This window comes from Pimephales promelas, chromosome 6 (genome assembly GCF_988280905.1).
Source record: "Pimephales promelas chromosome 6, fPimPro1.hap1.1, whole genome shotgun sequence".
Taxonomy (NCBI): domain Eukaryota; kingdom Metazoa; phylum Chordata; class Actinopteri; order Cypriniformes; family Leuciscidae; genus Pimephales; species Pimephales promelas.
This window is the reverse complement of record NC_142774.1, coordinates 9,599,132-9,611,258: the sequence shown is the minus strand read 5'-3', so window position 1 is coordinate 9,611,258 and position 12,127 is coordinate 9,599,132. Positions and strand designations below refer to the sequence as shown.

The window sequence follows — 12,127 nt, the reverse complement described above, 5'->3', positions numbered from 1 at the left end:
GAGCGCGCGCAGCGTCAGACCTGCTGCACTTGTTCGAGGGGACTGATGGCACAGCTCGTCAGGCAACGCCACAAACCTGGTCCTACTGTACATTCAAGATAGGTAAGTTTGATTTTTTTCAGTATCATTTTGATATTCAACTATGTGTATCTATGCGCACACAGTTTAAAGCCCCATTGCAGAATTTCAGTTTTTTTTAGTGGGACTGAATAGTTGGTCTGTTATTGAATAATTACTTTTGTAATAAACTGCCGTGTAACCTTGAGAAGACGTTTCCCCAGGTTTATTTATAATTTTGTTCAAGTCTATAATTATAGATATGAAGATATTATAGTCAAAACACGCATTTTCGCTAAACCAGTTAGGCTATTGTTTTAATGTCGAGTTGTTGTTTTACTGTCTGTGCCATACGGGACACTGGCACGCGACGCACAGGGTTTTCCCATTTTTACTCAGAACATAAGATGCTGCACTTTAATAAATTATGAACGAGAGAAGCCTTGTCGTCGGGCGCTGCCTTCGAAGGTTTTGTTTATCCTCTAAAGCCAGGTTCCTCGGGGACGCCCCATATTAAAAATCGACATCTCTATAATTTGCATCGCCCATCTTTCCGATTTCAGAGCGATTAATGTTGCATAAGCAGCTTTTTTCTTACCGTCATATTTGACTTGATTTTGCAGGGGTGGTTTGGAAGAATGAGAGCGGTATAAGCCTCTTTTAGTTTGAATGTGAGTGTCATTCTCTGAAATAACCTTGACTGAACTGGTGATATCCCCGATTAAACCAAAGGTTTTTATGATAAATTGCTGTTGGGTCACTATAATCAGGATGGGTTTTGAATCCCATCTGCGTGCATTGCGTGATCTACAGGGAAACAATCAGGGACAGCTTTACCTCTCTGCAGGTTTGTACACAAGAGTTCTACACCCAAGTATATTATTTATGGCACATATTAATAGGCAATGATGTGATTATGAGAGCTTTTAAAATATTAATTTTTATAAATTTGCCAAAACATTTTGTTAGGGAGCACACATTATTAAAAGTTTTACACTTATGAACAACAGTTTTGTGAAATATCTTTTATTTTAATCATGGGTGTTGCCATGCTGAGATCATGTGACCAGCTGTATAATGCAATTGTTACTTAAATAATAATAATAAAAATAATAATAGTGTGTGGTAATAATAATGCTTACTATATATATATAATTTATTTTTTATTTTTTACTTTAGGCTATGTTTTTTTTTATAGCCTACCTTTTTTCATGCTGCAGATTGTAAAATTCTCAGAAGTAAAAAAAAAAAAAAACATGCAGAAGGCTATTTTGCTTCAGTTTCCCCCAAGTCAGTTTTTTAGAGTTAATATCAATTGGCATGCGTGCGTGATTTTTTCTTTACTTCTATTTTTAACCCCCCCATAAGATACAACATAAAATGTTAAATGTTATTACGTTTTAAAATGTATGTTGGTTATTTTCCCAACTTCTAAATTATTAATTGTGCATCCCACAAGCTGTCTTGATTTGCATTTCATTGACATTGCAGGAAAGTCCCACTGGGTTGAAAACCACAGGATGGAGGTCCCCTACAACTGTAATGCTTTATATCATCATCATTAGTTCTCTGTAAACTGAGGTTAATAAGGCGAATCATACAAGTTATCTCTCATGAGGCCTGTTATCAGGCCTCCCAATTATTTTTATATTAGCCTATAACCACTTTGCCATGAGAATAAAATATATAAATAATATAAAATCAATATGAATTATGTATATACAGGCTGGGTAGTACCAGATGACATGTAATCTGGATTACATAATCAGATTCCATAAATTAAGTACTTAATACATTTTAAAATACTTGTGATCGGACCACAGTTACTTTTTTATTGATTACATGATTACATATTGCTTTTTATCTTTAAAATCAATTCAATTCAAGTCAATACTAATAATAAAAAGTAAAATAAAGTTCATGGTTCCCTGATTTCGTCAGTGATAAAGAAAATTGCATACAAATTGCATACAATAATTACATTATTAGACAAATAAAACAGCTACTGTATACTTTGTACAAAATAGTATTGTATACTTAATGTATTTTCAATGTATTATTACAGTGATCATGTCCAGCACACAGTTAAATTATACCTAAAGTATATTTTTAATGAAGTGCAAATAAATACACTTTGTTTTAAATAATAAACAGAATTTTTTTTCACTTCAAGTATATTTTTCTAAAATATATTTTTAGAAAATATACTAAAGTACAATCATTTTAAAGCATGTTAAAAGCTGTATTGTGAAAATAGGTAAAAGCATGATGCTAATTTTTATATATTTAAAGATAGTACAATTTTTGTTAGTATATTTGCAATGTACTATTGAAAAAAGGCAAATATTTCAAATACAATAACATATACTTTTTTCACTAGGGTTTTATTAGTTTAATAAAGATCTCTGTCTTGTCTTCTGTCCAAATATTCCGTCATCTTTAAAGAATGATCGATGTGCAGTGACCTAGGTGAAAATACTAGTATGAATGTGAAAATACTAGTATTTTCTAGCTGTTACCATTGCAGTTTTGTGAAAATTTGCACCTCATGTGTGGATATATATATATTTTTTTTTGGCGACATGGGATTTTTTGCTAAATTTACTGTTTTCATTGGACGTATTTTCAAGTCGCAGTTTCAGTTTTTCACAATTGGAAGGGTAATGGACAGGACATATAAACAAATAATAAAAGGACATTAAACTGTTGGACAAACTGATCATAGATTCACATGCGTCTTCTGTTCCTCTGCAGGGTTCGTTCTCTGTGAGTCAATGTCTGTTTACTGGAGATGAAATCACATTGATGCCAATAATCATCCCTGGATTTCCCTAGCCTTATGTCGACATGGCAACAGGAAGGAAAAGTCAGTGTGTTTTCTGTGTTCCTAATGTGTGTGCATGTCTGTCTGTGTCTGTGTGTAAATAATGGACATGAACATTAGGACTTCACCTAAATGTGTTTAATATATTTAAAGATTCTACTTTCTCATCGTCTCTAACACGTTCAGTGTGTGTTTGTTCTAACAGCTCCCCCATACCGGGTGCAGCCTGTATTAATCATCTCAGCATGTATCTTCTGGTCCAGTATCCATCTCTGTGATCTTAACTCAACCCTTTATTTCTCTTGACCAGGCTCCACTTCAAAAGGTGGAGTACACTTCCCTGATGAAGATGAAGAAGCTTCCATTAACAATAGCTGTGATGGAAAGCTTCAGGATAAACTCATTGTTGCTCTTCCAGAGCCTGATGGTGCATATCTCGTTAAGGTGAAAGAAAGCATTTTCTCCAGGTTTGAGTTATAAAAACCTTAAAAACAAGCAAAGAAAAAAAGATATATATTTCAATAACATTTTATAATCTCAAAAAATAGCATTGCCAGTATAAGATGTGTTGCATGCTGAAATCACTAACTGCTTAACTCTTTATTCAGGTGGGATTTTTAAGGAGCCATCACAAATATGAAATCGTCTTTTCTTTGCCCCAAGTCCCAACACTGGGCAAAGATGTCACCCTTTCCCCTGCGCTTCGTGCTACGGCAAAACCACGGCTACGTGCAACACACATCACTCCACGCCCTGAGGGTATGTGTTTTTGTGGTGGTTTTAAACCTGCTTTTATTGTATCACTTATCAAAGGCTGATTACTTCTCTTGTGTGTTCATATATTCACATTAACCCTATTAAGAGGCTGAAGATACCTATTACATACAGAGTCCCATTGGAGCGACCTGGGTTAAGTGCCTTGCTCAGGGGCACAATATTAATGAACAATAATTGTGATTTTGAAACTGCCTCAGCCTTACTTGGGATTAAACAAGCAACCTTTGTTAAAACTGTCCAGATTCTTAACCATTCACATGAAATCGCGTCAATACAATGGAGCGATTCACACTACAAGCGCTTATGGTTTTTTTTACGGTAATGATCGTTCAGCACTTATTACAATAATTATATCTTATAATATTTGTATCTAGAGCCAAACGCGCTTCATTCAAGCCCTTTCCGCTTTGTGCATGTTTTTTTCTGTCTCTCACTAATGATGTAAAGCAAAGATTTTTTTTCATATATTCGTTATTCGGTGGCTCTGAATTGTTATAACACCATTCAAACTGCTTGCTACAGATGCGATCAAACCCGGTCCATTTTTTTTTTTATGACAGACAAAAGTTTCGGAGGCAGTGTGCAAGTGTGATTGGCATAATGTGAGGTCGTATTTATTTTTTAACTTGCGAAAATTTCGGACGCAACGTGTACAAAGGCCTTTAATTACAGGTTTTAATTACCTTTAATAAACCAGGTTTGTGACAATTTTTTTACATTTACATTTATCATAATTAATCAGTATATTAAGTGCATTTCATAATAAACAGTGTTGTTATTTGTAAGTTGGCTAGAGGATGACCAAAAACCTTAAAATGACTTTTTGAGCTTATGAGGAGAGTTTTGATTATTAGATGTATACATTGTTTGTTTTTAGTAGTTTATTACTTTGAGCAAAATATGAAAATGGTCCATACTTGGTAAACCCCAGTATGTTTTCTCAGTCCCAAGGCCTTATAGTATATGTGCCATGTAGGTGTCTAAATATGTAGCAGGCTTAGGAACATTTTCACACACAAGAAACTAACACACAAATGGCTTTAAGAAAATGATTTATATATTTTGCTGTAGTGTTTACTGTATGAACAGCTGGTATGATGTCACCATCATCAAATCTGTCTGATTACATGAAGATACACAAGAAACTGAGACAGATTAAATCCAGAAGAATCTGGGAATCTCTCCAAGACTTGAAGAAACCTGCCTGCAAAACTAAAAACTGTGTGCAAGTGTAGCTGGGAAAAAAACCTGTTTTAAAAGCAAAGGGTCACACCAAATATGGATTTGATTCAGTTAATAGAAGTCAACTGATAATTCAAATCAATTTATGACATTATTTTTGAAAGAATCCTCACTTTTTTTCACAACACCAAAAACTTTTTACAGTAGGCTTTTTCAAGCATATTGGAGACTTTACTACAGTTCTTCTGGATTTAGTCAGTTTTTTCAGTTTCTTCATGATCTTTCAGACTCCTTGTGCATTCAGAAATCTCACTGGATTATTACAATTAATGGCAAAAGAAATCTTTGGAAATGTAAATGTAAAAAAATGTAAAACCATTTGGTTCCCATTGAAGTTTATATATAGTGTGCAAAAGGCTTAATTATTCCAAACTTTTGACCAGTAGTGTAAGTAGCACTATCAGAACAGTAAATGTGGATGAAAGATTGTTTGTGTCCCTGACAGGTAATAGAACATCAAGCCAAATGTAAGACGTCATGTTACGATCAATAGCCACACTTCTATTTCAATCCATCATCTTGCTCTCCTTTAGCTGAACACACTTAGTGCGTTTAGTGGTTTCATTTTTCCCATAGTTGAATCTCTAGGGAATTCTTGGAAGGATTGCCAAATCCGAGAACACAATTTACATTCTAAAAGAAGATGCAAGCACTCTGCACTCAGATTTTTATTTCTCTATAATGATTTCGATCCCCAATCTTACGCTGGTCACTGATACTTTTACTTTCGCCTATCTTTTTTTATTGTCCCTGTTATTTTGTGATGTCATTGTACCGCTCTCTAGCTGTATCCATCGCACCCATTGGCTTCCGTCTTTCTCTGCTCTTTTAAGGGGGAGTGCGGGTGGTTTGTGAGTACAGCGCTCAGCAGGAGGGAGTGGTGCAGGAGGAACTCACCCTGGTCAACAGGAGCAGAAGGGACAGCAGCATTCGAGTTAGATTACAGGCCAGGGTTATGGGTGAGATACACTCTCTACACACACCAAATTCTGACAGATCTCTAGTCGTTCACAACAGAGTTTTCATGAGGTGAAGTCCAGTGTGTCGTTTTTGGACCAGTAGCTATCTCTGAATATTAAGCAGGGATAAAAAATTGTATTAAAAAAGAAATGAAATGAAGTGACAATAATGCTGGTAACACTTTACAATAAGGTTTCATTTTTTAACCATTAGTTAATGCATTCAATTTTCCCTATTATGCTCCTTTCCAAGAGTTGCTCTGCTCTGATTGGCCAGATGGCCCAGTCTGTTGTGATTGGTCTACTGCTTACAGTGCATGTCGGAAACGAAACATCCATTACCATATCTGAATTTCAGCTCTGGAAGCTTCCTTATCGCTTGATATACACACACACACAGTGAGACGAACAGTATATGGGATCAGCTTCAGTTCAAGCCCGATTCCAAATCCTTTGGAAGTGCATGCAAAGTGGATTTCCAGGCATGTCGACAATACGAATCAAAATTTACCAGGCCTCGGCTACAACTACAGTGTTTGAGGGCAGGTCAAAGGAGATGTTGTTCGCGGGCAGTCAATGAAGACCATTGGCAGGCATTATGCAAATCTGTTAAAAACCTTTATAGGTTGCCGGAAGCAAGACTGGAGTTACCGATGAATCCTTTTAGACCATTTGTCGTGATCTTTGAAACTCTGTAGACCTTTTACATTCACAAACAGCTAAATTACACTATATAAGAAGGTAATATCCCGAAAAAAAGCAGTTTAATTAACATGACCTAACAATGAGCAATATATTAATAAATAGTTAGTTCATTTTAATAAAAGAATTATTAAAGCAACACCATGGAACTTTTCTTCTTTGGTCGCCCTACTGGTTGGAAACGAAATTGTCCATTACCGCTGTCGTAAATTATTTAGCCAACCGCAGCCTACCGTCGCACACACGTTCGTTGTTTACTGAGCACCGGCTTTGGAATGAACAATGTCCACAGACAAGGTAGAGTATGTTACATGATTTCATGAAAGGATGATGTATTGCGACATCAGAAACGAAGAAAAACGAAAATAATGACTATTGTAGCGCTTGACGTAAAGCAGTCTAATTATCTATTATGCTAATTATGTCTATCTATTATAGTTAGCTTATGCTAACAAATGTAACCTCATTGTAAAGTGTTTCCAAAAAATTATTCACACACGTAAGCCAAAACTCTAAACTTTCTAGTCTGCTTGGGGAAACAACACCAGAATTGGTAATATTACTATTTTTGGTAATATTTTGTAGAATGGATTCTGAATTAGATTTTTATTTAAAAAAAGCCCCAAACGGATCAATTTGATTATAACATCGTGAGAATTAACTTGTAAATGGAAAAATGTCCCTCCACTAAAATAATAAATCACCTATTGTCTTTCACAGAGCGCCACCACGGGACACCAATGCTACTTAATGGAGTGCGGTGTGTTGGTGAAGAAAAACACACAAAATAATGACACGAAGAAACCAGTTTGCTTTGTGTAAATGATAAGAATAAACCGAAATTAATGCACATGTGAACCATCTCACCCCTATCCTGTAGGATCAGTTTCAACTGATTTAAAAATAGAGCCTCCGTTATAGAGGCTACTTATCACATCTGCTAATGGAATCACATATTTAGTTGAATTGTTTAACTAACAGAATTGTAAAGGTAATGGGTTACTATTACAACAGAACTGAATTAAAAAGCTATTTAAAGATAAAATCAATACCAATGCTTCTGGCCTATGATAAAATAAGTCAGAAGTTCAACTTAGTTCCGCTTTTCTCTGCTGTTTGGTATGAGTAGATATTCACTAACATTCACTCTAGAATTTTACACTAGCCACAAAATGAAAAAAAAATGTTTTTGTTTGGTTCACCTTGATAATGTATTGAATTTAAAGTGTATTTCAAGAACACTCTACTTATTTTGCCAAGTGCTAACTGAACCACATCAGGGTTGTGAATTTCTGAAGAAAATAATCTATGTTTAATCATGTGCATATACACTGTATTTATGATTATACAGTATATATATATATATATATATATATATATATATATAATTTTTTTTTCAAGTTATTGTTTTGATCTTGTTATATAAAGAAAATATGCTAGACCAAGACAAAGACACTGGACTCCCTGCAAGGAAGGTAATTTTAAAGAGGACATATTATGCCTTTTTACAAAGTCTTGCTTTTGTTTTTGGAGTCTTCTAAAATAATTTTTCAATCTTGAATGTTCATTTAAAAAAAATCATCATTTTTCACATATTTTACATTGTTGCGGGTTTTGAGTAATGCTCTGGGGTGCGTTTCCTGTACAGAGTCGTAACTCGCTGCTTAACTACCATAGTACGTTGTATCGTTGAAGAAATCAACTAGTCACGACACCACATTGTCGCAAATTGGTCTTTCAACCACGTTGGTTAATGATGTTATGCTGGTGGTGAAGGACTACTTTTAACGAATCTGTTGAGATCGAATTAATGCTAGATGTTTTGTTATAAATTACAGACATGGCATCTGAGGACTATTTCAAATTTCCAGATTAAATCATAGGCTCGTTCTTACGTGGTTAAAGGAGAAGTTCACTTAAAAAAAAAATAAAAAAAACTTTTGCTGATAATTTACTCACCCCCATTTCATCCAAGATGTCCATGTCTTTCTTTCTTCAGGATTCCATATAATGGACTTCAGTGGGTACCAAACGGTTCAAGGTCCAAATGACAGTTTCAGTGCAAACTGCAAAGTGTTCAAAGGGCTTTAAACGATTCCAGACAAGTGTCTTATCAAGCGAAACGATCGCTCATTTAAAAAAAAAAAGTTTTATAAGCTCAAATGTTCGCCTTGCTCTATTCTGTGATGCGCGTTTGTGACTCTCCTGTTCAAACATTGTTTATCAAAATGAACGACTAGGGAAAAGATTAGTTCATTTTGATGAACGAATTTGAGCTTATAAAACTTAAACTTTGTTTTTTTTTTTTTAAATGAGTGATTGTTTCGCTTTATTAGATCCTTATTCATCGTCTGGAATCGTTTAAAGCCATTTGAACAGTTTGCACTGAAAGTGTCTTTTGGACCTTGAACCATTTGGTTCCCATTGAAGTCCATTATATGGAGGGAAATCCTGGAATGTTTTCATCAAAAACCTTAATTTCTTTTCGACTGAAGAAAGAAAGACATGGACATCTTGGATGACATGGGGGTGAGTAAATTATCAGCAAATTTTTTTTTTAAAGTAAACTACTCCTTTAAGCACGTTCGGACATGCACACTATTCACAAACTGTGCTTTAAATCTCTTGACAAACTAAATGACATTTGTATGTATTCTAAATAAAAGACACATTGCACTGAATGTCCAACCCGATCCCCGCCCCTAAACCTAACCATCACGTGGGTTTAGACAAATCGTACGAATTAGTACGAGTGAGGTCGTACGAATTAGTATGAATTAGCCACTTTTTAATCATGCGTCGAATTCGTACGAATTAGTCGTGAGATAGTGTTGGAATGTCAGCTTGCTTATTTTGCTCAAGACAAGGATTAAGTCCACGTCAGGCAAACTCTTGTTTAACTATGCTTAAAGCCACAGCTCGAGAGCTGTCGTTCTAACAACACAACTTTGCAATGCTGTTTGCGAATGTTTGTTAGACCTGCTTTTTCACTGACTCGTTGAACAATGCTGATAACGATGGGATTTGCGACCACAGTTGGCTAAAGTGCATATGATATAGAGAATAACTCCTTTTGAAGTGACTTTGTGCTTTTTAATGCTCAAACACTAAAGAAAGTTGACAATGTAAAAAAGCATATAGATCCTCTTTAAATCCTATAGAAATCTCTTACTGCTAAATTATTTGCAACTCATACAGACAAAGATGCTCTTCGGACCAAGACACATGTATTTGTTGGCTATTTATGAGTATTAGTGACATTTTATTTGATGAAGCTGCAAATTTGACTATGAAGTTGACAAATGCAAATGTGAAGCGAGGCAAACCTTTCAAAAAGCAAATCGAGATATAGCCTCATGTTGCTCATTCTCATCAGGGCGATTGCTATAATTTTTGTTGGGGGCAATAACAAGAGATGATTTGTGCTAAAATATTATCTCAGCTAATGTTGGCTTGGGCCAGGGAAGTAGCACCTTTTAGAAACACTAGATGGTGTTGCTGCCTGTGTTCACACAGCAGAAAAAAAGAAGAAAAGAAAAAGTTTAAAGGGATACTCCATCCAAACATGAAAATTCTGTCATCATTTACTCACCCCTCAAGTTGTTGCAAACCTGTATGAGTTTCTTTCTTCTGCTGAACACAAATGAATGTATTATGAAGAATGATTGGAACCAAACAGTTGGCACGACTGACTTCCATATAGTTTTATTTATTTATTTATTTTCTACAATAGAAGTCAATGCTGCCAAACAACAGTTTGGTTCCAATCGTTCTTCAAAATACATTCCTTTGTGTTCATCAGAACAAAGAAACTTCTTGTAACAACTTGAGGGTGATTAAATGATGACAGAATTTTCATGTTTGGGTGGAGTATTCTTTTAAGGAACATATTATGGTGTGTGTTCTGTGTATATGTGAAAATCACTTAAAATGGTTTTAATTGACCTATGAATGCCATTCACGACTTGTATATCTCGCCAAACCAAATAAAAGAAAATTCCTAAACTTAATTCTAACTTGCCTTAGAATCACATTCAGAATGTTTTTGACTACAAGGAAGTGTGTACTTGAAGAGACACTAATGAAAACAAAGAAACAAGGAAATACAAATAAAGATACTTATTAATGATGAAAATCTCTCAACTTCGTAAATTATTAGTTTCTTTTTATTTATTTTTTATTGGCTTTTGATTTTTACAGAGGTTATTTCTTTACTTATTTTTTTTTTTTCAAAACAGCTTTAAGTTTTTAAGCTTTTAAGTTAAGTTATGATTTTTCATGCAGGTATTTTATTAATCTCTCAGAAAGTCCAGCCAAATGTTTTATTGGAGTATTCTTACATTAGAAAATATTTCTCTTTATTCCCTTTATTAAGCAGCTGAATTTTGTTTGATGTCTTCAAATTGTAAAGGAGCTATCTTGGTGACTAAGGTTAGGTCTAGTTTAACAGTCATGTATTCTTGGCTTCCTTTTGCACTATTTTCCAATGAAGTTATTTGAGCACTGTAAAAAAGTCGTATACAAAGACAAATTTTTAAAGTCCTGCGTCACTACAACATTCCCATTCTGTACAAAATGTGCTTCATGCCAGAGAGCTTCAAGGCAGTTTATTAGAAAACTCGTAAAACTCACAAAATATATCTGCTTGAATCTTAGTCTGACTTATGAAATTGAATACACATAAGTATTACATCCTTATGCTAAATCTCTACTTTTTAATTACTATAGATTAAGTTTAATATGATTAACTTTTAATGTATTCACTATTTCAATGTACATATAAAAATGTCATTGCATTCAATAAAAAATATCAAAACGTGGGTGGCATCAGCAAACAAATGATGTTGGAGCTTTTCTCAGGCTCAAATGAAATAGCTAAAGCTGTCAAATCGATTAAACACCTAACATAAAATGTTTACATATATTCACACAAACTTTTTCACAATTTCATTGATTTGACAGCACTAGAAAAAGCCATTTTGTTTTTTTATGTTTATCCAGTGTGACATTTGACAACCAAATATTCATTTTTAAATTGATCATTTCAAGCGTATACTTCCTTATTGTGCATAATGTTTCCTCGAAGAAGGCGTTGTCACTCTAGGCTATAATGATATCATTATAATAATATAACTAATCTATTATTTGGAACAAATCTTTCTACTTAAGATTTCCTTAAACCTGTTCAGTTTTTTTATTTGTTTTTTATTTTAGGGGAATTTTGAGAACTTGACTGGAAAGAGTGCGTGGCCTTCAGTTTAACAAGTTCAATAAGTGACAATGTGAATGACAGTCGGCAAAGAGGATCATTCTCATTGGCTGTGCTGATGCTGTTCATGCTCACATGCGTGCTCATTGGTATGTCTGACGTAGGTAGCTGAACATGTTAGATAAACATGACTGGTAAATAAACATCAGGCTGTTGTTTTAACAGGGGCCTGTTTCAGAAAGGAGGTTAAGTGAAAACTCTGAGTATGTTAACCCTGAAATGAGGGAAACTCTGGGTTTTCCGTTTCAGAAAGGGAGGTAAGTTAAACCTGAGACAGCAGAGTAAGTCAAGCCCATT

The 12,127-nt window shown here is 34.6% G+C and overlaps 1 protein-coding gene across 1 annotated transcript; it reads left to right on the top strand.

Moving 5' to 3' along the window:
• The first annotated feature begins 12 nt into the window (after positions 1–12).
• adisspa (adipose secreted signaling protein a) lies at positions 13–7,583 on the top strand. Its single transcript, XM_039689050.2, has 6 exons — positions 13–102; positions 2,812–2,923; positions 3,192–3,325; positions 3,490–3,640; positions 5,734–5,859; positions 7,282–7,583. The coding sequence occupies exons 2-6, from the start codon at positions 2,905–2,907 to the stop codon at positions 7,350–7,352; spliced, it is 501 nt and encodes a 166-aa protein (XP_039544984.2). The 5' UTR covers positions 13–102; positions 2,812–2,904; the 3' UTR covers positions 7,353–7,583.
• The last annotated feature ends 4,544 nt before the right edge of the window (positions 7,584–12,127 follow it).

Coding starts and splice junctions, on each gene's coding strand:
- adisspa (XM_039689050.2), top strand. Junction 3,326..3,489: donor ATGGTGCATATCTCGTTAAG/GTGAAAGAAAGC, acceptor CTCTTTATTCAG/GTGGGATTTTTAAGGAGCCA. Junction 3,641..5,733: donor CATCACTCCACGCCCTGAGG/GTATGTGTTTTT, acceptor TGCTCTTTTAAG/GGGGAGTGCGGGTGGTTTGT.